The following is a 26,991-nucleotide window of genomic DNA, read 5'->3' on the forward strand; positions in this document are numbered from 1 at the left end:
TCGTAAAGTACCATAAGAAAGAAGCTGTGGCATGGAATTCCACAATCGGGCTGCTACGTCTGTTGAAGCAGTATCTCAGACATGACCAGGAAGCTTTGTTAAATTATGAAATGTGGAAATTACAATATTTCTGTTCGGATAAGCTGCATACAGTTCTCTGGTCAAACAGATTTTGCAAAGTTGTATGTTATATTTATTTGTAAAATCTGCTTGGCTGCAAACCAAGAACAAATGAAGTGTATATAAATAATTAAAAATAATAAACTTTTTTCTCTTGTATTAAATTTCTAAAAAACCTGTTATTCCTCTCTAATGCAAATGGGTAAAAATATAAAGAGAGAATGGAAGGGTTGTGTTTTTTTTCCCCTGAGAAGATTTTCCTTTAAGTGCTTCTTCAATGGAATATAGGACATACAAAGCAAAGGTACAGTAGATGGTGTACCATTTGTAGATGTGAAGATGTGAAAAAAATAGCTTCATGCTTCAATGATTTTTAGGTGGTTTTCCTATGTTTGTCAGATTTAGATTTCCTCAGAGAAAAAGTCCTTTCTAAAAAAATCTAGCCTAGGAACATTGCAGTTCAGGGAGGGAATATAAGAATTTGTATATGTACACCAGACTTTCCAGATTTTCTTAATATATTCAGTTTGGGTTTTTTTTTCATATTTTCCAATGTATGCTAAAATATATAATGATTTTTTTCATATTAGCTTGGTTTAATAGTATCTGGAAAAGCACATTTAGAAGTCAGTCTTTACTTTCTGGTAAAGAAAGTATCTTGCAACAGAATTAGCTATACTACTCAGGACTGCAAGCTAAGGGATGAGGCTGAGTTGGCAAACTAGGGGAAAAGATTCCAGGCTGTTTAAAGGAAACAAACAGAAACAAAAAGGACTAGTTAAAATATCTGAATAGGCAAAGATAGTATTATATTCTACATGTTACAAATCTGGGTTTTTTATACAAAAAATATGCATCTTGATCTATATAACCAATTCACAGATCTACCCCAGAGATTATAAGTGTGTTTTACTCCTAAGTAAACTTACATTTGGATGCCTCAGTAAGAATCTTTCCAAACACTGGTTTACTAGAAATAAACAGTATTTTGTTTTAGCTGCATCCATTGTATTCCTCCTACCTATTGAAATAATTTTACTAGCACATAAAATATGTTTGTTTACTGGGACAGAGAAACATGCATTTCATTTTTTTAATTTATTAAACAAATGCATTTAACCACCCAACTTACACATAGGTGACTCCAGGCAGCTTACAATATTTATTAATGTTGTAAGTGATTGCTTTCATTCAAGCATGTCAAGAAAGAGAAGCTTGAGCACAATAGATTTTACCTCAGTCCTGTTGGAAGGCCCGCAGGAAGCCTCTGGAAGCTTGTTTTACTGCTCACCTTAGGGCTTCCCTTCTCTCTTTCCCTACCCTAGGTAGAAAGTGATGCTGTTGTGAGAAGATTCTGTGGGTGGTTACCGAGCTCTCTTCTCTAGAGTGTTGTTGAAATTGCTTCTCATCCGGTGTTCTGTATTAGCAACTTCTAGAATGGTTAATATTCTCAGGACCTGAATTGTCCTCTTAGCAACCATATTTAGGCTGGGTTTACATGAGATGCTAGGCCAAAATGTGGTTGGCTAATTTATTGCTCCATGTGTTGTGACAGCACAGGAAGCTGGGCTAATTCAGTAAATGAGTTTACTTCCCACAAGGCAGTGTGTTGTATCAATAATGCAAGTTAGGCATCAGTAGGAAAAGCTAATAGGAATGCAAAGAGTGGCTACCTTGTTGATGCTCTGATTCTTAGCAGCAACATGTCCATTGGAAATATGGATGAAAGCATCACTTGCATCACTTGAATTCTTGCCATCTTGCCTACAGTCTCTCAATATTCTTTTCAACCAGTCATTGGCTGCTACATGAAACCAAAAAGAAAAGAAAAGAAATTGTGATTTTCTATTGAGGTTGTCAGCTGGAAACCTGACAGTCTGGGTTCGAGACCCGAGCACCCCCTGATATGATGAGCTCACATAGCTTGTCCCAGGTCCTGTCCACTTAACAGTTTGAAAGCATGTGAACGTGAGTAGATAAATAGGTGCCACTTCAGTGGGTATATAAGTGTTTCCTATGTCTTTGGTGTGTAGTCATGTGGGCTACAAGAACACACTGGCTCCCTTGGTTAAGAAACAGAGATGAATGGAGAAAGGAGTCAGACACAACTGGACGGGGGAAACCATTATCTTTTTTATTTTCTATTATCTTCCTAACTTTCGCTGCTTGAACAATTAGAAAAGCCAAGCAGGAGTAATCAAGAAGCAGAATGAATTGTGACAGGCCTGTCTTAGGACTCCTTTGATCTTTGCTATGAGCAGTTGCTCTTTTCTGCATGGTACCTACTCAGCATGGCAGAAATTCAATAGCTTTGAAATACTAAAATTCTTTCTCTATTCAGAAAAAATAATGCCCCCTCAATATATATATAATATATAGAGATATTATATATAGATATACAGTATTATATAGATAATTACAAGGGCAATTTGGAAATAAACCTCTGTTTGGTTATCAATGACAGACACTCACAGATACAGAACTCTTATTATACAAATTAGAAAACTACAACATTACATTACTTTTTGACATAATCGCCATTCAAATTGAGGCACTTGTCACAAGGTTTGAAATTCCTTAGTAGTAGTTGCTCAGCACCAAATCTGGGCAATGCGGGGGGGGGGGTGATCAAAACCATCCCAACGGAACTGCTTCAAAGGTTCTTGGGTGTATCTAGTGGTGTGGACAAGCATCGTGAACCAATACCACACCGGAAGTGGTGCCATAGATAATCCCACCAAATACGAAGATGCCAAAGGAGTGAAGTAAGTGAAGCGTGTTTGACCATCAATTCAGAAGTCTATTGTGAAACGTTATGAAAACTCAGACAAGCCATCCATAATAAGCGTCTGGGCATGCTGACTTCCAGTGTGGTGTTGGTTCATGATTTTTGGTCACCCCCTATAGCCCAGATTTGGCACTGAGTGACTATTTTCAAATCTTGTAAGATATTATAAGTATCTCAATTTGAATGGCGATTATGTCAAAAAGTAATGTAATGTAGTTTTCTAATGTGTATAATAAAAGTTCTATATCTGTGAGTTTCTGTCATTGATAACCAAACGGAGGTTTATTTCCAAATTGCCCTCATATTTTAGAAGCATTTGAGAATAAGGATATTGGTTCTACTATAATGACAATAGTTGACAAAAGTTGAACAGACTGATGGAAAGAATATCTAATTTAATAACCACATTGCAATATCATCTTTTATTCTTTTTATATCTACAGACCTTCAGGAGAAGAAGATGAAGAAAACCTATTATAGTTTGATCATCCTTAGCTTGAATAGAGCTGTACATCATCTAAACCACTGTACAATTTTTTGTGGTTTATATTGAATAGTAAATATATTATCTGACATGTATCTTTTTATTGCTATCCTTATCCTAATACTTAAAAACATTTCAGAATAGCCATTATCCCATTTGGAACAACTGCAATTCTGTTGGGCTAAGGTTCTTATTATTCATGGCCATGGTGACTATCATTGATAAAATCTACAGATTTCCTAGTGCCAGAAATATGTTTTACAACTGTGTAGAGCCTTCACATGATGTTTGTATGGAGCCAAGACTACCTTTGTCATTTTTTTTATCGCATCTCTATAAAATGTTCACTAATATTTACAGGTTCCCAAATAACAATACAATATCAGATCTGTGCATATCTGCGACTATAATTATGACTATAAATTATAACATAAAAAGTAGCAGGGAGTGAAATAAAACTCATAGTGCAACTAAGAACCTACAACATTTAAAGTGCAAAATAAAAACAGGATATTAAAAAAGCTGGGGAATAAAACAATGTTCACTTGAAGGCAAAATAACAAAATTAACTTTATAAAGCTATTCTTTTTTAGTGAAAACACTCTGTTTTCCTTCCTTCGTCAGGAGCACCTGAAAACAACCTTTGAGAAGGCTTCCATGATTCAAACTGAGATGTGATATTTCTAAAATGTTGATCTCAGTTCAAAAGAGCACTGGATGTTGAGCCCAAAAACATTCTGTACAGCTAATAAATCAGTGACATGGCAAATTGCTCAGTCTCCAAAAATCTTGTGGCATTATTTTGGCCAACTGAAATTTCAAGACCAAGGTTGAAGAATAGGCCAGTTGTCACTTGCAGGAAAAATGAGAGGTGATGAAGCTCAAGCTTTTAGGCACAACATTGGATCACAAAGCTCCGTGATAACCCCCTTCAGAACTGAATAAATACTTCAAGCCAGGAGTCCTCAACTTTCAGGCTTTGCAGACTGGCCGGGGGGGGGGGAGTGATGGTACTGTGCATGCATGTGCCCTTTGCCCAAATGCACCTTTGTGCACTTGTGTGGCCCCTTTCCCAAAAGGGGTTGGTGAACACACACACACACATTTCAAATTCTTGAGAATATTCATAGCTCCAGTTGTAGGTTTCAGCAGTGGTCTGTTCTCTAAGCTCGCTCCCAGACTAGGTAATATCTTCAGTGAGGTTTCAGATAAAATGTGGTGCACAAAATTCAACTGGGGAGGAGGTGGTCAATTCTGTCACTGATTGGTGGTTTGGGTGGGGTCCATTTCCTTATTGATTAACATGCTGGTTCAAAGTCAAAGTATTGTTGATAGATCCATTGGTACAGTGCCAGGTTTCAAAGAATTTGTGTGCATGATGGGTTTTGGTGTGGCCAATGATTTCGTCCCAGTTGAAAAGGAGTTGTTCGCTGTCAGTGTGTTTGGAGATCAGGGACTTGGATCATGCTGCTTAACTGCCAGCTAGCACTCAAGAATTCTGTTTTTTAATTGTCATCCTGTTTGTCCAATGTAGAACTGGTTACAATTTTTGCAGTTGACTTTGTATATTACATTGTTGTTGTTTCTTTCCGTATTTTGCCTTTGAGCTTTGTTAGTTCTTGTCTGAGAGTGAAAGTGGGTTTGTGTACTATGGTTATTCTGTAGTAGTCTGGCGACTACATCTGATGTTCCTTTCATGGATGGCAGGACTTGTTTCCACGTTGCGTCTTGCTGTGTGGCTTTTCAAAATGTTGAAAAGGTGTTTCTCCTCTGCTTCTCTTAGGCATTTTGTGCTGCAGTGTGTTTTGGCTCTCTTAAAGCGGGTCTGGACACAGTTTCTTTTATGTGCCATGGTGTGGTTGCTTGTGAAGTTCGTGATTTGATTAGTGTTCATGGATTTCTGGTATACACTAGTTGTCCACCATTTTCCTGTCTCCTTATATCCACATCAAGGAAGGGGAGACATTAGTCTTTTTCTTCCTTGCAGGTAAAGCTGATAGCACACAAACCCATTTTCACTCTCAGACAAGAACTAGCAAGATCAAGGACAGCTTTTTCCTATAAAAAATGACTATTCCAGTAATAAAAAACACAGACTATCAGTTAATGGCGGTGGAGATAGGGAGTCCCAGAAAGACCCATTCTAGGAAGGGGATAATGAACAGTTTAGAAGAATGTTTTACTTATTTAGAAAATAATACGATGTAAAACTTACGTTATGAAATATATATATTAAATATTAACTCTGGTTGGTGACATCTGTACAAAAACAATATTTAAAAAAATCATTCAAATAAAGCCAATACAAGAAACAAATAACAAAAACATACTATAAAAATTCCATAAAATAAGCATATATATTATGCTCCCTAGTTCCTGCTTCTAATGCTTGAGGAAAAACTCAAGTTCAAACAGTCTTCTGTAGGGGTTTAATTTATAGCTAAAATTTAATTTAATTTAGAGCCTTGGTGGAGCAGTGGGCTAATGCCTCCTTAAGTAACACCAGCTGCCTGCAATTAGTGCAGGTTCGAGTCCCACCAGGCTCAAGGTTGACTCAGCCTTCCATCCTTCCGAGGTAGGTAAAATGAGGACCCAGATTGTTGGGGGCAATAAGCTGACTTTGTAATAATGCCGCTTGAGGGGGGGCGCAAAAGCCCTAATAAGCAGGCATATACATAGAATGAAGGCTATTGCTAAGCACGTTGATTTGTGCTTCTTAGATTGTAAGGCGCCCTGAGTCTTTGGAGAAGGGCAGGATATAAATGGGATAAAAAAATAGCCATATTTACACAGAAATTAGCCATGCAACCATGAAAGACATTTTGCAAATAAGTACAATAGGCTTTCAACAGTGTTCTTATGAGCTAAACCTCTTTGATGACCTTAATCCAACAGGATCTCCTGAGCTATCTACTCCTGCCAACAACGGCCAGCTTGTGCTTTGAGATGGGTTACTTACTTTGACATTATGAGTACACGCGCATAGCACCCTTAGTGGTAATATTTGCATAGCATGCTAATCTTAGTGTTCAGTTTGTTTAATGTGGCTCAGCTGGTACAAACACAGCTTGTTTGTTTAGTTTGTAGCAGTGCTTTCCAAACATGACAACTTTTAAGGTTTGTAGACTTCAGCATCCAAACTTTTCCCAGCCAGTTGTAGTCCACACCTCTTAAAGTTGCCAAGTTTAAAAAATACTTGTTTACAGTTTAGTCTACTACACAAAACCAGAACGCAGAGAAGATAAGTAGCTGAGCATGTTGAGGCAGGGCAGGAAGGAGAACCAGGAAACTGGCTTCTTGATATGCCATTCTTTTGTGCAAACCCCAGCTTGAAAATTCTGTGTAGACAATTCAACTAGCCCTGTTGTACTTTAGGACCGCCCTATGCTTGAAACAACCAAAAACCTGAGCCCCGTGTTTTCTCCACTTTGGGGGCTCTTTCATTAACATCCTCAGGAGGGTGCAGGGAACAGGAACGTTCGACCGGCCTGATGGAGTTTTCCACTAAGCAGCGGCTCTGCTAATTACTGTACCTGAGACAGGATGGAGACTGGCAAGCGGCAGCATCCTTTTCTCTGACGAGATTGCTCCTCTGAAACGCTCGTGGGAAAAGGGCCAGGCAGATTGGACACAGAACAGTGGCTAGTTTTTTTAGACACCACGAAGATACAGCTTCCCTGCCTGAACGGAATTAAGGTTGGAGCATTGATTACTGATGATTCCTAAGCTGGTTTGAGGTATACAGATAGTCCTTGACTTACAACCACAATTGAGCCCAAAAATTTCTGTTGCCAATTGAGACATTTGTTAAGTGAATTCTGCCCAATTTATAACCTTTCTTGGCTCAGTTGTTAAGTGAATCACTGCATTGGTAAGTTAGTAACCCGGTTGTTAAGTGAATCTGGCTTCCCCACTGACTTTGCTTGACAGAAGGTTGCAAAAGGTGATCACAGGAACTTGGGATATAGTAACGGTCATAAATATGAACCAGTTGCCCAGCATCTGAATTTTGATCATCATTCTCATCGAAAAGCTGACTGACTTGAAATTCTCCCCCGCCATCTGCGATTGGATTCAAGACTTTCTTAGGGATCGGTTACAAACAGTGAGGGTCGGGTCTGCTTTGTCCACCCCCCTGAAGCTTTGCACCGGCACGTCACAGGGCTGTGTACTTAGCCCCTACCTGTACTCTTTATACACTTTTGATTGTGTATCATCTAACCCATCCACTGCGATAAGTTCGCAGATGATACAACTGTGGTGGGTCTTATTACAGGTGGGGATGAGACAGCATATAGGGCGGAGGTACAAAAACTATCCATATGGTGTAGTAACAACAACTTGCACCTAAACATCGGCAAGACGAAAGAGATGGTGTTAGACTTCTGGAGAAAAAAGGAGGAACCTGCCCCACTTTACATCGGGGAGGACTGTGTAGAGAGAGTTTCCTCCTTTAAATTTCTGGGAGTCTACCTCTGTGAAGATCTGACCTGGAAAGTTAACACAACCCAGGTGGCTAGAAAGGCCCAACAGAGGCTTCACTTTCTTAGGGTCTTGTGGAAGAACAGGGTAGAACAACAGCTAATGACCCTCTTTTACCGGTCTACTATAGAGAGCGTCCTCTCGTATAGTATTGTGGTTTGGTATGCTGGTCTGACAGCCGCGGATAGGAAAGTATTACAGAGGGTAGTGAGCACAGCACAAGACATTGTGGGCTGTCCCCTGACACCACTGGATGACATCGCCAGGGCTCGTTGCCTTGGAAGAGTGAGGAAGATTCTCAGGGATGACTCACACCCTGGACGGTATCTCTTTACTCTCCTACCATCCGGTAGGAGATATAGGAATATAGCCAGCCGTACCAACAGGCTGAAAAATAGCTTTTATCCGTGGGCTGTTAGGCTTTTAAATGGGACATAATCTTATGCAGAATTGACTTGGGAGGCCGGTGTGTGGTGTAGTTGGTTCACATGGTGTGGTAGGATGGAGGGTTTGTTGTCACTGTGTGTTGGGGGGAGAGAGCACGGGGGGAGGCTCAGCTAATCTCAATGTACACATGTTGTACTTTGACAATAAAGGTTTATTATTATTATTGTGGGAATGCTAGAAAGGTTGTAACTGTGAAAAATAGTCATAAGTCACTTTTTTCAGTGCCACTGTAACTTTGGTCACTAAACAAACTATTGTAAGTCGAGGACTAGCTGTGCTTTCTTTTTTAATTCGAGCTTAGAGAAAAATGTTGTGCATGTGCCAGCCCTTCAAGGTCAAGAAGCGGGCACAGCAAGGATTCTAAAAATATTCTTTATTGTTGTAAAGGAGAAACATTCCCAGTTTCTCTTGGCACGCTCTTATATCAAACAAAATCAAAGTAGGGTTATTTGACTTGATTTTTATCCCGTTTTTATTATTGTTTATAAAAAGCAAACATAGCTAATATTTCCTCCTATTTTCTCTACAACCACAACCCTGTGGGGTGAGTTGGGTCACCCAGCTGGCTTTCAGGTGGGACTAGAACTCAGTCTCCTGGCATCCAAATTGGTGTCTTAACCACTAGACCACACTGGGTTTTTGAAAGTAATTTTAAGGGTGTTTTTTTCATGCCATCTTCAAGATTATATCTCAGGAGGATATAATCTTCCCTTAATGACTCACTCATTCCTTCCCCAAAGTCAGTTGTAAATACTATTACAATGTATAACCTCACTTTCAAGCAACAAAAAGCTTCAGGGGTATCAGCACTAAGTTCAACATCCTTGGAAAGAGGCTGATGGAGACCTCTCGGCGAAGTATAACATAAGGCTTCTTAGCAAGGGATTCTCTCTCATTCCAGCAGACTAAGCCTTTTTTCGATGAACATTTGGAGGAAGGGTAAATTATTATTAAATTGTCTCAACCCATCAATAGCCCCTGAGCACAACTCACCTTCTAGCTCCAATTCAACAGTCCTCGCAGAATGATTAATCCTAGATGGGATGTCATGCTTTGCCACATACGGAGGGAGGGCAGGTTCCATGTGAGACCCACAATTCAAATCCCATGTAATTACCTTTAATGTACTGATTGAATTAAGTTTGCAATGATAATGAAAATGCACTTCAGGGACAGACTCCAGTGGACAAAAGTTATGTTTGGAACCCCCTTCCCATTGGAAAGTCTACTGGATTTTCAAATGAAAATATTCTCTGTGTGAACAAATATGCTACATGCAGTGAGTATCCTATGGCTAACTGGGATCCCCTACATAGAGAGTAATCAAAGGGAAGGCTGTTAGTCATATTATGGAGAATACAATTCCAAGTCAGTTAAATCAAGACAGGCTGCAGCAAAGGATCTTTGCAGCCCTCTCTTGGCTAGATCAAGCGATTGCATCTACTCAGGCTCATCTATTCTGCTGGTGGACAGATAATAAAACTCTAACCCTTATTGTCTAACTAACCAATCCACCCCTCGTATGGTATTTCCTAGACAGGTTGTACTAAAATATCAGAATCACCTTGATCAGAATCAAAAAATGTAGATGGAAGAAGTCATACATTTTATTTTTGCATTACCTACCTACCCTTCCCCACAACAGAAGGGCTTTTGACGTTCATCTGAATGCCCAAGGCCTGAAAAATAACCAGGATATGAAACTGTGATTGACATGTCTCTTTGAACTCAGCTTCTTATCTGTCTCTTCTACGATCACTTTTCCTACATGCAAATTTCAAAGGCACTTATACCAAAGTAGGACACTTCATTTTAGTAGTCATGTTGTACCATAATTCATTTAACTATAATTTGTAGCATGATTCAGGAATAACACTGAATTATAATAAAATATGATTTATAAGTAACAATGGGTAGTTCAGCACTATGTTAAATTAAATGAGCCCTGGGTGCAGTGGTTAGAATGCACTATTATAGGCTAACTCTGCCCATAGTCTGGTCTATCCTGACGGGCTCAAGATCCTTCCCTCCTGTCAAAGTCGGTAAAATGAGGACCCAGATTGTTGGAGAGAATATGCTGACATTGTAAAGTGCTCAGAGTGTGCTGTAAATTATTACAGGGTGGTATTCAAGTCTAAGTTCTATTGCTACTAAATAAATTCACCCATATTAATGGGTGAAGCACAAGTTCTTGCTCAGCTTTCTCAACAGATGAAGTGTGTACATGTTTAAATGTGTGTATGTTGGCAAAACCACAGGAGACTGGTCAGGGAAACAGCATCATCATTTAATTTTATCAAGTCACAGGAAAAGAACTGTAAATGTGGGAGAGTGAAAACTGGCCTTCTCAGAAGAAGTGCAAATAGCATTTTGTGCAGCACACATATACAAGCATGCAGAGTACAGAACTAGACAGGTCCAAGAGGGATGAGGTTGGCTTTTTAATCTAACATTCTTAACTGAAAAAATGCAGGCATTCTTTTCAAGAGAAGAAAGAAAAACACAACACATTGCAAACTTGGCTTAACTCTTGAAAAGAACGAAAATAGTCACTCGGGAGGAATGGGGAGGAACATGATCTAGTCCTGTTTTTGCGTGGCTGAAACATAAACACAGATCCAGCTTGTACAGTAGATTGGGAGGAGAAATAAAGTGCTGGGAAAATTTTTGAGAAGCAGGAAATTCTACATTCTCAAAAGAACATGCTCAGACACCAAAGAGAAAGAAACAACCATTTAGTTCGGAAGTATAATACAATCACAATCAAAGCCCGATGAACTTTCTTCAAATTTTTTTTTATAATAAACTGTTATTATGTCGTTAAGTGGGAAAATCTCCGCAGGCTTCATCAAGATGGAGACACAGACACCATGTGACAGATAACAAAAATCAAGGATACTAGTATTGGTAGTAAACGAGAATTAAGAAATGTTCCCAATCAACTCCCCCCAACAAAATAAAACTTCCCACCAAAATTTCCACTTAGCCTGCCATCCCTGTAGAAACTGAGAAACATAAAGAGGGCAGAGAGAGAGGGGGGGAAAGAAAACATCTGAAATAGAAAGAAAACGTGGAAAAGCTGGGGCTAACCTTTGCTTCTAGTCTCAGACAACAATCTGCTTCAGCTGCTGCTTCCAATGCTCCGTCTGCCCCCTCCTTTTGCCCCCTCCCCCAGGAGGCTCTGTGACTTGTGCAATTCTAGTAGAATAAGACTAACAAAAAAAGGCAGAGGAAACGGGCTTGGGATCGGGATACGACTAAATACCGATCTGGGAGCCGTAATTTATCAGAAATGTTCCACCAGCAGTGGGGAGCAGGGAAGGAGGGGGAAAGAAATTGAAGGATGGAGATGCAATGTACCCCTGTAGTAGATATGCCAACAACAGAATGATTCACAAGTAGTGAAGAAAAACAGTGCTCTAAGGAGAACTTAAGTGCTCCTCAACCCAGTACGCCCAGTGTTCTAGCTGTACAACCGAGTTTCTAAAGCAGGCAATAGGACACACACAGACACACACCGACACCCCACCCCCACCCACCCCCGTTCATTTTCACTGAGGCCCCACTGGATCTTGCTGGTCGCCCAGTCCAGAGAGACACTCCTTTCCCTGGCGAAGTTCCTGCTGATGTGAGGTTATGTATGATGCTTCCCCTCTAGCCAACACCTTGTCGAGCCCCAGTTGCTGCAGTTTCTCCACCAGGTTCAAGCTGAAGATGCTATTCGGACTCTTCTCGGGTTTCTTGCGCTGCAGCGAACGCAGTCCTGAAGTCCAATCAGCAAAGCGCTCCGAGCGGTAGTGGCACCGTGAAACCAAGGAAGGAGGAAAGCAAGAGGAGAGGCTTGGATCCCTAATAACCCGGGGCGGGGACACGAGCGCCCCTCCTTGGCTCTGTGCAGAAATGCCTCGCTTTGTCAGGAGAGTCACCAGTCCGAGCTCTTTCTCTTTCTTCTCCTGCCTGCGTCGTGCCTGAAGGGGGGGCTGGGGAGGGGAAGACGGGCTCAGCCCCATGCAGGGCCCACAAGAGGGCACAACTGTATTATAAAGACTAAGGAGGAGGAAGAGGAAGAAGAAGAAAAAGAAAAGCCAAGCATTTAGTCTAAAGGCTTTAATATGTTTGGGTTAGGTGCTTAATTGCAAACATACATTCCATCCCACCTTGCTTTGTTCTGCAACAGCCTCTCGATCTGTGCAGGCTGGGAATTCTGGCAACTGGGAAGTTTCCTCCACAGAAACTCTTTAGAGCAATGTCTAAATTGCATGGTATTTTCTCAACCAGGTGCAGATGCCCGTGATTACCTGGGCCCTGAAAATAGTAATTTCTATTATCAAATAAGAAAGGAGCACATAACGGAACAAACCACATGGAGAACGCGGCTTACTCCGCCCCCTTCCGTTCAGTCTGCAAAGGGAAAACGATGGAAAGTTTTGCAGGATGTGGGCTTGTGCTCCTTTTCCGCAAATTCCTCCTGCTGGTGCGTAGGAAAAGAGAGTTGCCCTAATGTTTTAGGGCTTGACTGAGTACCTCCTTTCCTAATTATATCAGCAGCATTTTTAAAAAGGTACTTTTTGCTTTCCTTTCAGCTAATTGAGGGAGGGTTCTTTCAATTCATATGGGGAGTGGCTGCCTCTGCTTGTGCCCTTGAGGCTGGCTGAGAACTACAGACTGACCCTTTAAGGCCCAATCCACCACCATTTTATTTTTATTTGGGCCTTCTGCAAAACAAAAGAAGGGTCGGAACTAGCACAGCATCTGAAATCAACAGTACCGTGTCAGCCATAACACACACTTTTCAGCACTCTCGTGCTACAGGAGGGCTGCCTTCTCTAACCTGGCCCCCTTCAAGTGTGGGGACTACATGTCCCAAAATTCCTCAGCCATGCCATGACTGAAGCAGCGCCTGCTTTCTAAAACCAGGCACCTGTTCTTGGCGTCCAGGAGGAAGACATTTCCATCTTGGTACCTGATAGAAAAGATGGTGAAGACAGAAAAGCTCTGAGACATCTATTAGTACTATAGTGGCTCCTAAGATTACTACCAATTTGTTTTTTTGTTTTTTTTATTGAGGCCACAGGTAGGGAACTACTGGCTATTCAGCCCCTTTCTTTCTATTTCTTCAGTGACGAATATATTTTTTACAAACATATTCACACACATACACCTAGGGCAGTGGTGGGATTCAACCGGTTCACAGCACTTCAGCAGAACTGGTAGCTAATTTTTTGTTGCCCAGGCCCAGAATGGACTTCTGGAAGAGAACTGGTTGTTCACATATTTGAATCCCACCACTGACCTAGGGGATACTAAAAAATAGGCCACGTTGACTATTGTATAAATTTCATTAAATATAGTGTACTTTTTTTCCTAACAACTTCCTTACTTCTTTGACACATGATGTTTCGGCATTCCTAAAACTGAAACATTTCCCTTTAAAATTATCGATTATTATTTTATATTAATTGAGGGGATGCTCACCAATGGAGGTAGGTGATAGGATAAGACCTCATCCCTGTGCCATCTGTCTCTTAATTTTGAGTTTTGTATCATTTTTTAATTTTTAATCTGTGTATCTTAAATATTTTAACAAATTGTAATTATTTTGTTTTGTAGTCTGTAAGCCACTTAGAGGCACTTATAGGAGAGATGGGTGTTAATAAATAATAAACATATTGTGATTGGCCTATGAGGCCTGGCTTCTGGTTCACCTTGTATATCTTAGTCATGAAAACCAGCTACGTTACTGTGGCTGGTCACTCTCTCCCTGCCCACGCCACCCTACAGGGTTGTTCTTATGGGGAATAAAGGAGGAGGATAGTGTACTGCAGGCATGTCAAACCTGCGAGGTCATGTGACATCGCATGACGTATCACAACTTTTTCCACATTGCCAGCAATGCGGTTTCGGCATGACACATCCGGCCTGTGGGCCGGCAGTTTGACATGCCTGGTGTATTGGATATGTTCGCTGCCTTGAGTTATGTGTAAAAACAATAAAGGCAGGATACAAATAAATAAATTATCAATAGGTTCCAGTAGTTTGGATTTTCTCTTTTTTCTATTGCATAGGTTCTGAAATAGGTTTTGTGTAATGAAATACTCAAAATTTAGAGAAGATGTTCCAGGCACAGATATGACACCACCACTGACATCATTTTCCACAGTGGAATGGCTCCTTGCCACCCTTCCCCAAATATTAAATGTGACCCCTGCCAACTAAAGATTGCCCATTTTTTGTTTGGTTCAGACAGACGAATGACTCAGTGAGGTTTAACAGCAAAAGGTTTATTCAATACACATATGTCAACTGACAACTGTCAAATAACTCTGGCTTTTATACTCGAGCTGTTTAAACTGTATCCAATCACAAGCCCGGGTTTTCTCGCCTTTACAACATTAACCAATAATTGCACCAGAATCTCCCGCTTCAAAGGAACCTACTTTGCAACAAGCTACTGACATATTTGCAACAAAGCTACTGACATAACATTTTTGCTCTAGGAAAAGGTGTCAATAGCATTAGTTTTGACTTTGTTAGCTATCCATTCTTATCTTTCTGAGGACAGGATCAGCTGAAAATTCAGCACTGAAAGTCAGCATCACAAATTTCATTTCAGTTAGTTGGCAGAAAAGCAGAAAGGTTGGCAGTGAAGTCTGCAAAAAAAATTAGTGGGTTAAAATCTTGCTTTCCCAGACAGGCCGAATTTAGTTGCACATTTCAACCGCCGAGGATGGCTGCGGGGTTTGCAAACTGCTGTAGCTAAGGCTACACTGAGATTGAGTAGCATATGGTTCAGCAAACCATGGAAGCCCCACTATTGTTTATTAATTAAATCATAATATGGTGATCTGAACACAGCAGTTGGATTTTGTTGACCTGGGCTGAATGTTTAAGCTTGTCATATACAATCAATCACAATGTTGTGGATAAATTCATATGTCTCCATGTAACCCAGGATTATAACAGCTGTAGTCCAATATTTTCTAGTGAGTGACTGAGAAAAACTGACTTAAATAAGCCCCTTCATTCATTTCCTTGTTCTTTTCTTACATTGCGCTGTTTAGGAGAATGGAGACCCGTATGCTTTGCTTATCACCCAAATCCTCATCAAAACCTTAACATTAACCAAACAAAGACAAAGTTCTCCAGAACAGAGAAGTTCAGAGCAACTAAAAGCCTATGAAGAAGTATTTGAGCAACTGCGTCCAACCTTAATGTTGATTAAAGCCAGATGCCTGTGTTTCATTATCCCACAATGACTTTTCATGAGCTGCCCAGCAGGTGGTTTCTTAGCCAGGGCTTCATCTGGGCCGAGCCTCAGTTGTCACCAGTCGACAGTTAAGCAAGATGCCCCTAAGCATATGCAGAATACTATGTGTGTGTGTGTATGTATGTATGTATATTTGTGTGTGTATGTATTTGTGTGTGTGTGTATGCATGCATGTATAAAAATTGGTTGCTTATCATGCCAATTTTCTGGGCAGGCTTGATCACCAGAACTCATTTTAAATCAACCCCAGCACTAAAGTGTTATAACTTCCTCTTCCCAGGTCAATGAACTTTCATTCTCTATTGCCTGCAAGGCTTTGCTCCTCCCTGCAGCCATTATCCAATGAGCTTGGGTCCTCTTTTCTCCAACCCAGGGTCACTCAGGAGGAGATGAATCAAAGAGGGAAGTTCTGCTGCTGGATGGAGAGAAAGGAAGCAGCAAGCAAGATGTCTTACTTCAGGCCTCCCATCCATGTGCCCAGAAGTTGCCCATATCAGGAGAGATGCCTGAAGCCGGGATTTGACGAGGAGGAAGGGGGAGAATGCAAGACGAGAGGTAGAAAACAAAAATCACAGATGTGCACATACACATCCTTTAGGTAGGAAATGGCCTTGCCACGTAGGAGAAGGAGAGATGGCTGGACAGCTTTAAGGGAAGGGCAATAGGATGCTTACCTGGGTGTCACCATGGTAACCTCTTTGATAGGGTGCATGATGCAACAGGTGGTGATGGTGAAAGTAGGCGGGGTCTGGGGCAGATTGTTAACGGAGTGAAAAACTAAACGGACAGGAAAACAAAGGGTTAATGAGTGAGCAGAATGGGATGGGAGCCATGAAGGTGGACAAACATCAAGGGAAAAAGTGGAGGGAAAAGCTTCTATGAACAATAGGGCATTACATTTCATCCAATTTGTCTGCAATGATTCATAGCCTCCAGCTGGAAAAGATGTGGGCAACCTGTGGCTCCCAAGATTTTACTCAACTACAACTCCCAACATTCCTCCCTGTGGCTAAGATTGGCTGAAGCGGCCAGTAATGATTGTCTGCGAAAGTAAGGCAGTGTTTCTAGACCTCAACAACTTTAAGATGCATGGACTTCAATTCCCAGAATTACAAAGCAATTATATTGCTGGCTTGATTATTCTGAGAATTAAAGTTCATGTATCTTAAATTTGTTGAGGCTGAGAAACACTGAACTAAAGGAGGACAGGTTGCCCAGTAGAAAGTTACACCTGGAAGTCTTCTCTCACATTCTCATGACCCCACCTGATTCACTGCCACAAGGACATTGCCAAAGCACCCATGGTATATACTACTAATGCTGAGCTGGACCTCACCAACAGGCACATATTCCAAGTATCACAGCTGGCAATAAAAATCATGATTGCTTTCTTGCAGGAAAGATGAGGTGATGCTTACTAACTTTCAGGATTTCGTCAAATCCTCAAAAACAAGCTGATGTATACCATTTGGAGTGATGCAACTCAGCCCACTCACCAGTTGGCCTTTCTTTGGCTTTAACTGGTGTTGAGGTAGCAAGGGAAGACAAGGCGCTGCCATCCAGGTCATCTTCTTCTAAGTCATTTAGATTGTGGACCTCTTCAAGATCAGTGTCAAGCTGGCGGAAATCTTTGGTAAGTACACCTGGTCGAGGGTCCAGGATTCCTGCCAGGTGAGGCCGGGCCAGCTGCTGCCAGTGGTGCAGGGTCACGGAACCTAAGAGGCACAGAGGTCTATGTGAGTTTACTGGATCCATTGGCAAATCCCAGCAAAAATCATTTGCAGCAGGCCTAAACAAGTAGGGGGAATTGCAAGCCAACATTACAATGAGAAATAAAAATTTCCAAACTACGTGGATAACACGTGAAAGGCAGGAGGGAATCCTGTAAGTTTTAAGCCCCATGCTGAATACCTAGTCCAATCTTATTACCTGCAAAGAACAGCATGCCCTGGGCCCTTCTGACATGGCCAATCCTATTGCTAGCCTACCTTCAAAGATGATAGAAATGGGAGTTTAACCAGTACAATATTAAATTACCAGTCCAACTGGTTGTTACGGATGGGAACAAGGTGCCTTCTTGCTCTTTCCTTCATGAAGCTAAATGTTTAGGGATGGCTCTAAACCAAAGATGTCAAACTCAATCGCGTCATGTGACATTTCGTGATGTACTGTGATGTTTTTTACCTTTGCGGAGCTGGGCTGGGCGTGGCCTGCGCATGATGCATTTGGCCTGTGGACCACCAGTTTAACACCCTTGCTCTAAACAAAGGCAATATTCCAAACAAGGCAGAAAAATTGACTGTATTGAAGTCCCTTAGGCAGTCTGAACTACAGTTGTCATAGAGTCACTGTCATGGGTTCTTTTAAAGTATACCTAATTTGATGAGTTCAAGTCACCAAAAGACCTAACAGAATACCCGAGCACTCAAATACTATTTATTCAATCAATCAATCTTTATTATGGTGAAGACAAGCAATTTACTCATTAGTCTCCACTCTTCCCCAATACTGCTACAACTCCTGCTAGTATACACCTGCTACTCCAACTATTTTTCCTTGTGATTATTGCTGGAGAAAAACAGCTGTCTGTAGCTGCTTTACTTCCACATTCCTTCAGTTATTTCGCAGCAAAGCTTTAATAGTTTATCTTGCTATGCTGACTCAGGAGACGGCTTAAATAGAAAGGAAGAAAGCATAAATGGTGGCCATTTTCTGGGTAGCCAACTATCTCTCATGCCTCACTTTTTAATTAAAAAACAACAACCTTGATTTCACTGTCTTTTCCATACTGTGATAGGAAATCAGTGTTGCACCCAGCATATAATATTGAAATGATAAGCTTGTAGTGTCAGATATCATCTGGTTAACCATGAATTGGTATCTTTCATTTGTTGCAGGCAGATGAGCAGTTATAATCAGTTATTACACGGAATTCCCAACCCCAGAGAGGTAGTTGTCTAATTGTAATGAGCCCAAATTCTGTTGCTAACAAAGAGAGTTATTAAATGAGTTTTGTCCCAGGTCCTTTGTTAATATCATGTTTCCCCGAAAGTAAGACTTGCGCCCAAAATAAGCCCTAGTTTGATTTTTGGGGGTGGGCCTAACATAAACCCTATCCCCAAAACAAGCCTTATTCCAAAAATAAGTCCTAGTTTTGGGGCGAGGCAGACAAGCTAAAAGTCAAGCAAGAGCAGGGTATGGAGCTGCCCCATGTACCTGCACCCACTTATCTTGCAGCCTGCATTTCTCAGTCAGAGGTCTTTCTGGAAGGCCACTGCAGCCAAGAACCAAGCTATGGATTTAATCCATAGCTTGGTTCTCAGCTGCAGTGGCCTTCAGGAAAGGCCTTTCACTGTGAAGTGCAGGCCGAGCTCTTCTCAGCTGCAGAATGAAGTTGTTCCTTTGGCTGCAGAAGAAGTGGACTGGCTGAGTGGGGTTGTTGGTGCCAGAGATGAGTGGAAAAGACACCTCCCCTCCCCTGTAAAATAAGACCTGGTGTCTTTGGAGGCAAAAATCAATAAATAAGACCTTATTTTCGGGGAAACATGGTATAATAATAATGTTGTTGTTGTAAGGGACCTTGGAGGTCATCTAGTTCAACCCCCTGCTCAGGCAGGAAACCCTAGACCATTTCAGACAAATGGCTGGCCAGTCTCTTCTTAAAAACTTCCAGTGCTGGAGCATTCATGGCTTCGGGAGGCAGGTTGTTCCACTGGTTAATTGTTCTAATTGTTAGGAAGTTTCTCCTTAGTTCTAGGTTGCTTCTCTCCTTGTTTAGTTTCCATCCATTGCTTCTTGACCTGCCTTCAGGTGCTTTAGAGAATAGCTCGACTCCCTCTTCTTTGTGGCAGCCCCTGAGATATTGGAACACTGCTATCATGTCACTCCTTGTCCTTCTCTTCATTAAACTAGACATACCCAATTCCAGCAACCATTCCTTATATGTTTTGGCCTCCAGTCCCCTGATCATATTTGTTGCTCTTCTCTGTAGTCTTTCTAGAGTCTCAACATCTTTTTTACATCATGTTAACCAAAACTGGTTAACTGGTTAAGTGAATCTGACTCTCCATTGATTTTGCTTGTCAGAAGTCACAAAAGATAAACCTAGGGCCCTGCAACTATCATAAATATGAACAGTTGCCAAGTGTCCAGATTTTGATCTCATAACCATGGGGATGCTGCAACAATCATAAATGCAAAAACAGTCATAAGCCACTTTTTTCAGTACCTACTGAAGTTCAATAACTTTGAACAGTCATTAAAAGAATGTTTCTAAGCCAAAAGTGCTTCTTTTTCAATGATGCTACATTTTTGTTCTTTTGGGAAGCAGAATCCAAGGTGGTCCATCCCTTCATGATTTTTGATGCGCATACTACCTAAGGCTATGTTAGATGCATCCATTTGTAGGTTAAAGGTTTGGGAAAAATCCAGCCCTTTCAACATTGGCTTCCCATACACTGCATCTTTTATTTTTTTGAATGCCTTCCAGCATTCTTTAAACCACTTTAGCCTTGAGGATTCTTTCCTTCTCATTAGGTCTGTAAGGGGTTGAGTCACAGTAGAAAAATGAGGTATGAACCTTTGATAATACCTCATTAGTCCTAAAAACAATGCACATCTTTCTTTGTTTTGGGGGCTTCCACCTGTTTCAGAATTCCAACCTTTCCCTGTTCAGATTTTATCTCCCCCTTTCCAACCATGAACTCCAAATACTGATATCCCAAATGGCACTTCTCTGGGTTTATAGTTAGAATGTCAATTATTAAGTGTTGGAGGTGTTCTTGCCAGGTCTTGCTATATATCAGGATATATCTAGATAGGTAGCACACCATTCTCCTTGACCTTGTAAAATCTTGTTCATTAAACTCTGGAAGGTAGCAAATGCCTCTTGTAGATCAAAATGCATTCTTTTGAATTGAAAGAGATGAATAGAATTGAAAGATGAATTGAAAGATGATGTTGTCTCTTTGGAATAGTGTTCCAGTGGAATTTCCCAATATTCTTTGATTAAATCCAAGGATGATAAATACTTGGCTCCACCTAGGTTATCCAAGAGATAATCCACTCTGGACATTAGACACCCATCATATTTTGCCCCTTTGTTTATTTGTGAGAAGTCTACACAAAATCATATTTCTCCATTTGGTTTTGAGACTAAATCAATTGGAGAATACCACTGACTTATAGATAGTTCTACAATGTCATCTGGGGCATTTGTCTACTTCAACTCTTCAGGAATCCTATTGAAACACTTGTCTAATTGGTTGGATTTAACCCATTTCTATTCTGTGCTCTACTAAAGCAGTTAAACCTGGTTGTATGGTGAACATACTGTATGTTTTCAATCCCATAACAATTTTTCTAAATCTATTTTTGACTGTGTCCTAGGTCACAATTAGTATGTATCTTTCCATGGGATGGCTGCAGAACCACTTGTTCCAACAATTCTGGATGGCTTTATTTCAGTACAAGGAAAGCCATCCCAGGTTCAGATCCATTGTGTCATTTCCTCAAAACGTTAGCATGGTAGATTTTCATTTTTCTATCTTCCAGTTCAATTTCATAATTCACTGACTCAGTTCTTCTCTTTACTATGTAGGGACCTTGCCTCTTAGCCTCTAATTTGCTTTCTTTACTAGGCGATAGCAACAAATACTTGCTTTCCTTACAGTAAATTGTTTTGCCTTTAAACCTTTACTACAGACTCTCTTTTGTCTTTCTCTGCCTATCTCTAAATATTTGTGGCAATGTGCCCTAGGGCTTTTAACATTCCCGAGTTATAATATATATTTGGGGTCTTCTATATTGTCACACCAGCATTTCTTAATAATGTCTAAAACCCTCAAAGTTGTTTCCCATGAAATGGAGGAGGGGACTAAAATTCCATGGATGCCTGAGGAATTTTCCTGAATGCAAACAATAGAAAAGACAGCCACGTAACCAAAAATATTGGGTTTTAGCTTGCATATTTCTTAAGTATAATTTTCAGGTCTGGTTCATCCTTTTACTAAAATAATCTCCCTGTGGATGACAGGGATTTGCACACACTCTCTTTATTCTTAAATCTGCACAAAGCAGTGCTGATTTTTAGAAATTAGATCTTTGATCTGTGAGGATCTCATATGGTGTGCTTATCCTACTAAACATTTTGAACACCAGTTCCTTAGCTATTCGTTTAGCCGACACATTCCTCAGTGGAACTGCTTCTGGGTACTGAGTTGCTTAATCACAGACAACTAGGGTATATTCACTGCATTTACTACATCATGACAGAAGCACTATAATGTTCAGGGTTGTTTTAGAAAAAGGAATGGGGATTAAATGCATTTTCTCCATTGGAACAGGGCAGTAATGAGCCACATCTTTACAAATCCCTTGCCAATAAAATCCCAAGTTCTGTATGTGATCCTATCTCTACCCATATGTCCAGACTGTGGATCTTCATGACTAGTTCCAATATAGCTTTGCAATATTCCCGAGGAACTACTATTTGCTCAATTGTTTCTTTGTATATGGATGAAAACTAATTCAAAACAGCAGCCCTGATTTTTCTTGGAATCTGGGTATTGTCTCTTTGTTTCCTTCCTTTTCTGCTGCTAACCAACAATGTTTTAATGTTGGGTCTTTCTTTGCAAAAGTTTCACATTTCAGAATCTCTATCCCTATGGGTTCACCCCCAGCTTTATTGGCCTTTCTTAAAGCTTTCTCCTTTCTAGCACATCTCACTTCTTTTAAATCGGGATGGCCAGGAAGAATCCTTCCCTTCTTATTTCTGCTCCATCCTCATCCTTGCCTTAGATACTGCCTTCTCAGTATCTTAGCCCCTTCCTTGAATCCTTTCCTGAGCTCAACCCACAGTAAGTGGAAAATCTGTTCCAATCATTAGGTTACATGGTAAGCTGGGGATTACTCCTACCACTGTTCCATGAAGTACCTATGAGTCTTACCAGGAATTTTACATAGTTTAAAATAAACAAGAAACAACCCTTCCCTCAAGGGAACTGGTTGTTCACATATTTGAATCCCACCACTGGTCATAACTCACTTTTTTCAGTGCCGCTGTAACTTCAAATGCTCCCTGAATGAACTGTTAAACGTTGAGGACTACCTGTGTTATTCAGAAATGGTACTCAGAAAATAATGGAAAGCCAAAGGACAACAATAAATAAACAACCCAAAGTACGCTGTTTCTCCAAGTACGCTGCCCCCTTTCCACTAACCTTCCATAGGCTTAACAATTTGAAGCTTATCAGGGAAGCAAGAGTAGGATCCCAAAGAAGTGCCAGAACTGCCTGAATAGTTGGTGCCTATGGATGTGATGCTGCCATTGGGGGTCAGGCACCCACTGAAGTCCTCCGCCTCCCAAGCCAGGCGCTTCAGTTTGCATTCACGTTCCATCTCAAAAAACGAATGCTCAGTGCTGTGGTTCTGCTGGCGAGCAGACAAACTCTGGATAGCAGCTTCCAAGACATGGTGGCCAGGTGTACCTGATGTAGCATCCACGCTGTGGCTAAAATAAAGAGAGTTGTGAAGGTGATCTGATTCTGAAAGCACCACCATTATCATGTTATCGAAGGGGAAAATCCTGGTTCTCCAGATATTGCTGAACTATAGCTCCTCATAGCTCCAATGTGCATAATGACAATGTGGGATTCTGGAAACTGTCGTTCAACTTCTTTGGAAAAGCACAGACTGACAATGATCAATCAATCAGTCAACGAAAAGATTAAAATCTCTCCCAGAAACAGATCCCTGCCTCAAAAAACTTATAATTAAAACTGGATGGGATAGACAAATATGGTGATAAGAGACTAGAAAGAATAAACAAAAACATCTTGCCTTGATTTCACTAAGAGCAAGGAGAGGGCTTTTAGCAATTGCACTCTTATAAGACTTGGACCAAGACATTTTTCACTAGAGGCAGAAGGAACCACAAATGGAAAATAAATTCCCTGGGATTGATAGGAGATATTTTGGAGTACATCAGCAGTTTGACACCAACAAACCTAGGTGTCAAGAGGACACCATTTTAGTTTGCAAATCAAAGTTAGAAAAAACAGTGTCAAAGGAGTCTAGCTGAAAGTTTTTGCCAAAGTAGACATAGCAGTTTAAAAAAATAGGGTGATAAGAGTTGCTCTCCTTGTTTCGTTAAGAGAAATACAAGATGACATGAGGAAGGAATGAGGAGACTTGTATTTCTTTAGCTACCCATTTTTAGGGCTTTTTCATCTCAAAGCCTGTGCCCCAATAGCTTCCAAGACCTAGAGATGGTAATATAATTATTTGACAGCTTTTTCTTCATCAAAGGCCCAGCAGGACAAAATATTAATTAATCTTTTGATGCCCCTTAAGGCAGTTTCCAAATCTTTCCATTTTTTTCTTTGAATGGGACTACTTCAGACTACAGATGGACTGAATAGCTTGGGATCCATCAAGATAAACACACTTTCCTGTAATATATGCTGCCCATAAACTGTGTGAATGTATATAGAACTGTTGGAAAGAAAGAAAGAAGCAAGAGACAACTTTTTCCCTTTTCCAGTTACCGTATTTTTTCCTTCTCTCTCAAGTTTTTACCTCAGCTTTCTCTCTAGTGCAGCTCCTACTCATCTCATCTCATTCCACCCTATTGTGTTCTTGTCAGAAGTAAGGAAAAATGTCGGGGGTGTGTGTGTTATGGTCAGTATAATTATATGTTTGTAAAAGAGAGAGGTTTCTATAAGAATAATTAGTGGACATTGATCGAGATCGGGATGTTATAAATGGGACTATACTATTTTACAGACAAGAAATTTAAATTGGTTATTAAATAAAATAAATTATTTTTGTGCTGCATCCTCCCTTTTCTTCAAAAGTAGATTTTGGGAGGGCTGTATGTATCAATAGCAGCCATAGCAAATCACTCGCAAAATGATGTGGTAATTTAATTACCACAAAGCCTCCAGCAATCATTTACTGCTTTTCAGTTTTATTTTATTTTTATTTTTTTTATTTTAATTCCATTTATATCCCGCCCTTCTCCGAAGACTCAGGGCGGCTTTACAAACTTAGCAGTAGCCTTCATTCTATGTATATGCCTGCTTATTAGGGCTTTCACACCCACCCCAAGCGGCATTATTACAAAGTCAGCTTAATTGCCCCCAACAATCTGGGTCCTCATTTTACCTACCTCGGAAGGATGGAAGGCTGAGTCAACCTTGAGCCTGGTGGGATGCGAACCTGCACTAATTGCAGGCAGCTGGTGTTACTTAAGGAGGCATTAGCCCACTGCTCCACCAAGGCTCTTCTTTGAAGAGTTTAACTCTTCTTTGAAAAAGACTTTATGGAAATCCGGCTTATGTCTCTGATTAAGATCAAATTGTTCTGGATAGCATTTTAACTTATTTGGGATCATATTTTTTTTGTTTGTCACTCTTAATAGTCTCAAGGTTTGTTTTTAGATTTACTATGGGTATTGTAAATTGTCACACTGGTAGTCATCCAAGTCTCCAAGAATTAGGCTGCTATGAAACAAATGCAATAAATAAATTAGGTGCAAAGGAAGAAACTAGATGTTGCACGTGAAGTTTCTGTTTATAATTTATCTTCCCTTCTGAGAATGGTTATGTAGTATTGCAGGCTAATTCTGCTCATAGTCTGGAGTTCAATCCTGATGGGATCAAGATGGATCAGCCTTCCATCCTTCCGAGGTTGGTAAAATGAGGACTAGATGGTTGGGGGCAATATACCGACATTGTAAAGTCAGAATACTGTATAGTACTGTGGGGCAGTATATAAGTGCTAGTACCCACCTTCCTCCACTAATCCCCCTTTTTTGAGCCTTAGGTAATTTGCAGTGATGTCTTTTATTAGCTGTAGAATGCTAGCCAGATCTCACAATCTGATTTTCTACTTGAAATATACAGTATTCTCCACTGTGGCTCCGACCCCAAAAAATTAATCACAAATATCTGAGTGATCTCATGAAATCGACTCATTATCTATAAAAGAGACCCCTACCTATATTGCCATGGTTCTGGCAATTCTATGATATCAGGAATCATGATGAAATGATATCACAACAAACGGAACACTTGGAATGCAATGGCCTTTACCACCAGCAGCCTCATTGTGCAGACTCCATATGGAATGATGTGGATGTGGTTGCTTGGTAACTACATAGAGTCACTTCCAAGGCTGGATGCCATTTCCCAAGGCACCTAAGAAAGATGGGACAGGTTGTGGCCTCCACTACCCTCCTTTTCTTCCTTGGAACTCTATTGATGCCTGTTAGGTGGTTGGATGCAGCGATACAGCCGTGCCCAGCATCATGCCATTGTACGTTAAAAACCCTCAACTGCAGCAGGACTACCAGTTTTCCTAGTCTCGGCCGTGTGCCTGTTCCGAAGCCATTCAATCATCCCTATGTTTTTGTCATGCTGTGAGTATTTAAAACCTGGGGGCAACTACCATACTCCTATAATTGAGAGGAGGAAATTTTACAAGTAAGAGGAAAATGGGGCATAATATTCTCAGATACAATAAGCATAAAGGTAGAAAGTTGTACAGGGCTTATTCATAATGTTTGGCACATTGTGGCCTCTTGTTTTGGCAGGTAGTTTGGTGAAGTTAGCCATTGGTTTGTAAATATATTTTAGGATTTGACTGTCAAAATCAGTTAAGCACTTTTAGTTCATGTTTCCACTGGACTAAATCATAAATATGTTTTAAACATTGTATAATGTGGGTTGTATTTTTGGACCTTCATGTTATGTGAAGTCAATCATAGTAGCTGGTAACCTACATATCTGGTTTATATACCATGTATTAGATGTGAATTGTCCGGTTTAATATGTATGGAGATTTTTAGACACTAATGTCATGGTTGTCCCAAAGGTGTGTTTTTCAAAAGGCAGCTGGATTTTTTGGTTTTTTTTTGGGGGGGGGGAAGGTGTTGGGTTTTTTTCTTGGTTTTTTCCTGGTTTAATAATTATTTTGCTATCTCCTTCCCTTGTTATCTAGCCAAAGGTAATATCCAGAGGCCAGGATAATTTTTTAAAAAATTTATATATCTTAAAGGTTACCTTACTCTAAATGTGACTATGGGCCAGTCACACTCTCTCAGCCCTAGGAAAAAAGTTATGGAAAATCATTTCCTAAATCCTTCAAAGAAAATTGCAGGTACTAGAGGTACTAGTACAGGCAGCCATTAATGACTTGAAGACATACAAAAACAGAAGAGGTAGCAACCAACTTGATTTTTTGTTTCTTTGTTACAAAGGGCAGTGGCAAAATTATAGTTTGTTACATTACAGCCTCAATCATCCCCATTTAACATGGGTTTTCTAATTGCAGGTATGGGAAATGTGATCAATAGCTCTGGAAGCCTAATAACTGTTTAGTTCAAAATATCTGGAGAGGACC

The 26,991-nt window shown here is 40.5% G+C and overlaps 1 protein-coding gene across 1 annotated transcript; it reads right to left on the bottom strand.

Annotated features, from left to right (window-relative positions):
* Positions 1-11,843: 11,843 nt before the first annotated feature.
* LOC308677121 (trafficking kinesin-binding protein 1-like) lies at positions 11,844-16,352 on the bottom strand. The gene is made up of 2 exons (XM_081343285.1): positions 16,263-16,352; positions 11,844-12,368 (listed from the first exon to the last, which is right to left on the bottom strand). The coding sequence occupies exons 1-2, from the start codon at positions 16,298-16,300 to the stop codon at positions 11,873-11,875; spliced, it is 534 nt and encodes a 177-aa protein (XP_081199411.1). The 5' UTR covers positions 16,301-16,352; the 3' UTR covers positions 11,844-11,872.
* Between the last annotated feature and the right edge of the window lie 10,639 nt (positions 16,353-26,991).

This window comes from Vipera berus (assembly GCF_964194415.1).
Source record: "Vipera berus genome assembly, chromosome: Z".
NCBI classification, from domain to species: Eukaryota; Metazoa; Chordata; class Lepidosauria; order Squamata; family Viperidae; genus Vipera; species Vipera berus.

What these genes read in the sequence shown, in the direction of transcription:
- LOC308677121 (XM_081343285.1), bottom strand. Translation starts at nt 16,300, where the DNA reads ATGCACCCTATCAAAGAGGTTACCATGGTGACACCCAG. An exon ending in GTTACCATGGTGACACCCAG is followed by an intron (nt 12,369 to 16,262) that starts GTAAGCATCCTA and finishes CCTCCTCCTTAG; the next exon opens with TCTTTATAATACAGTTGTGC.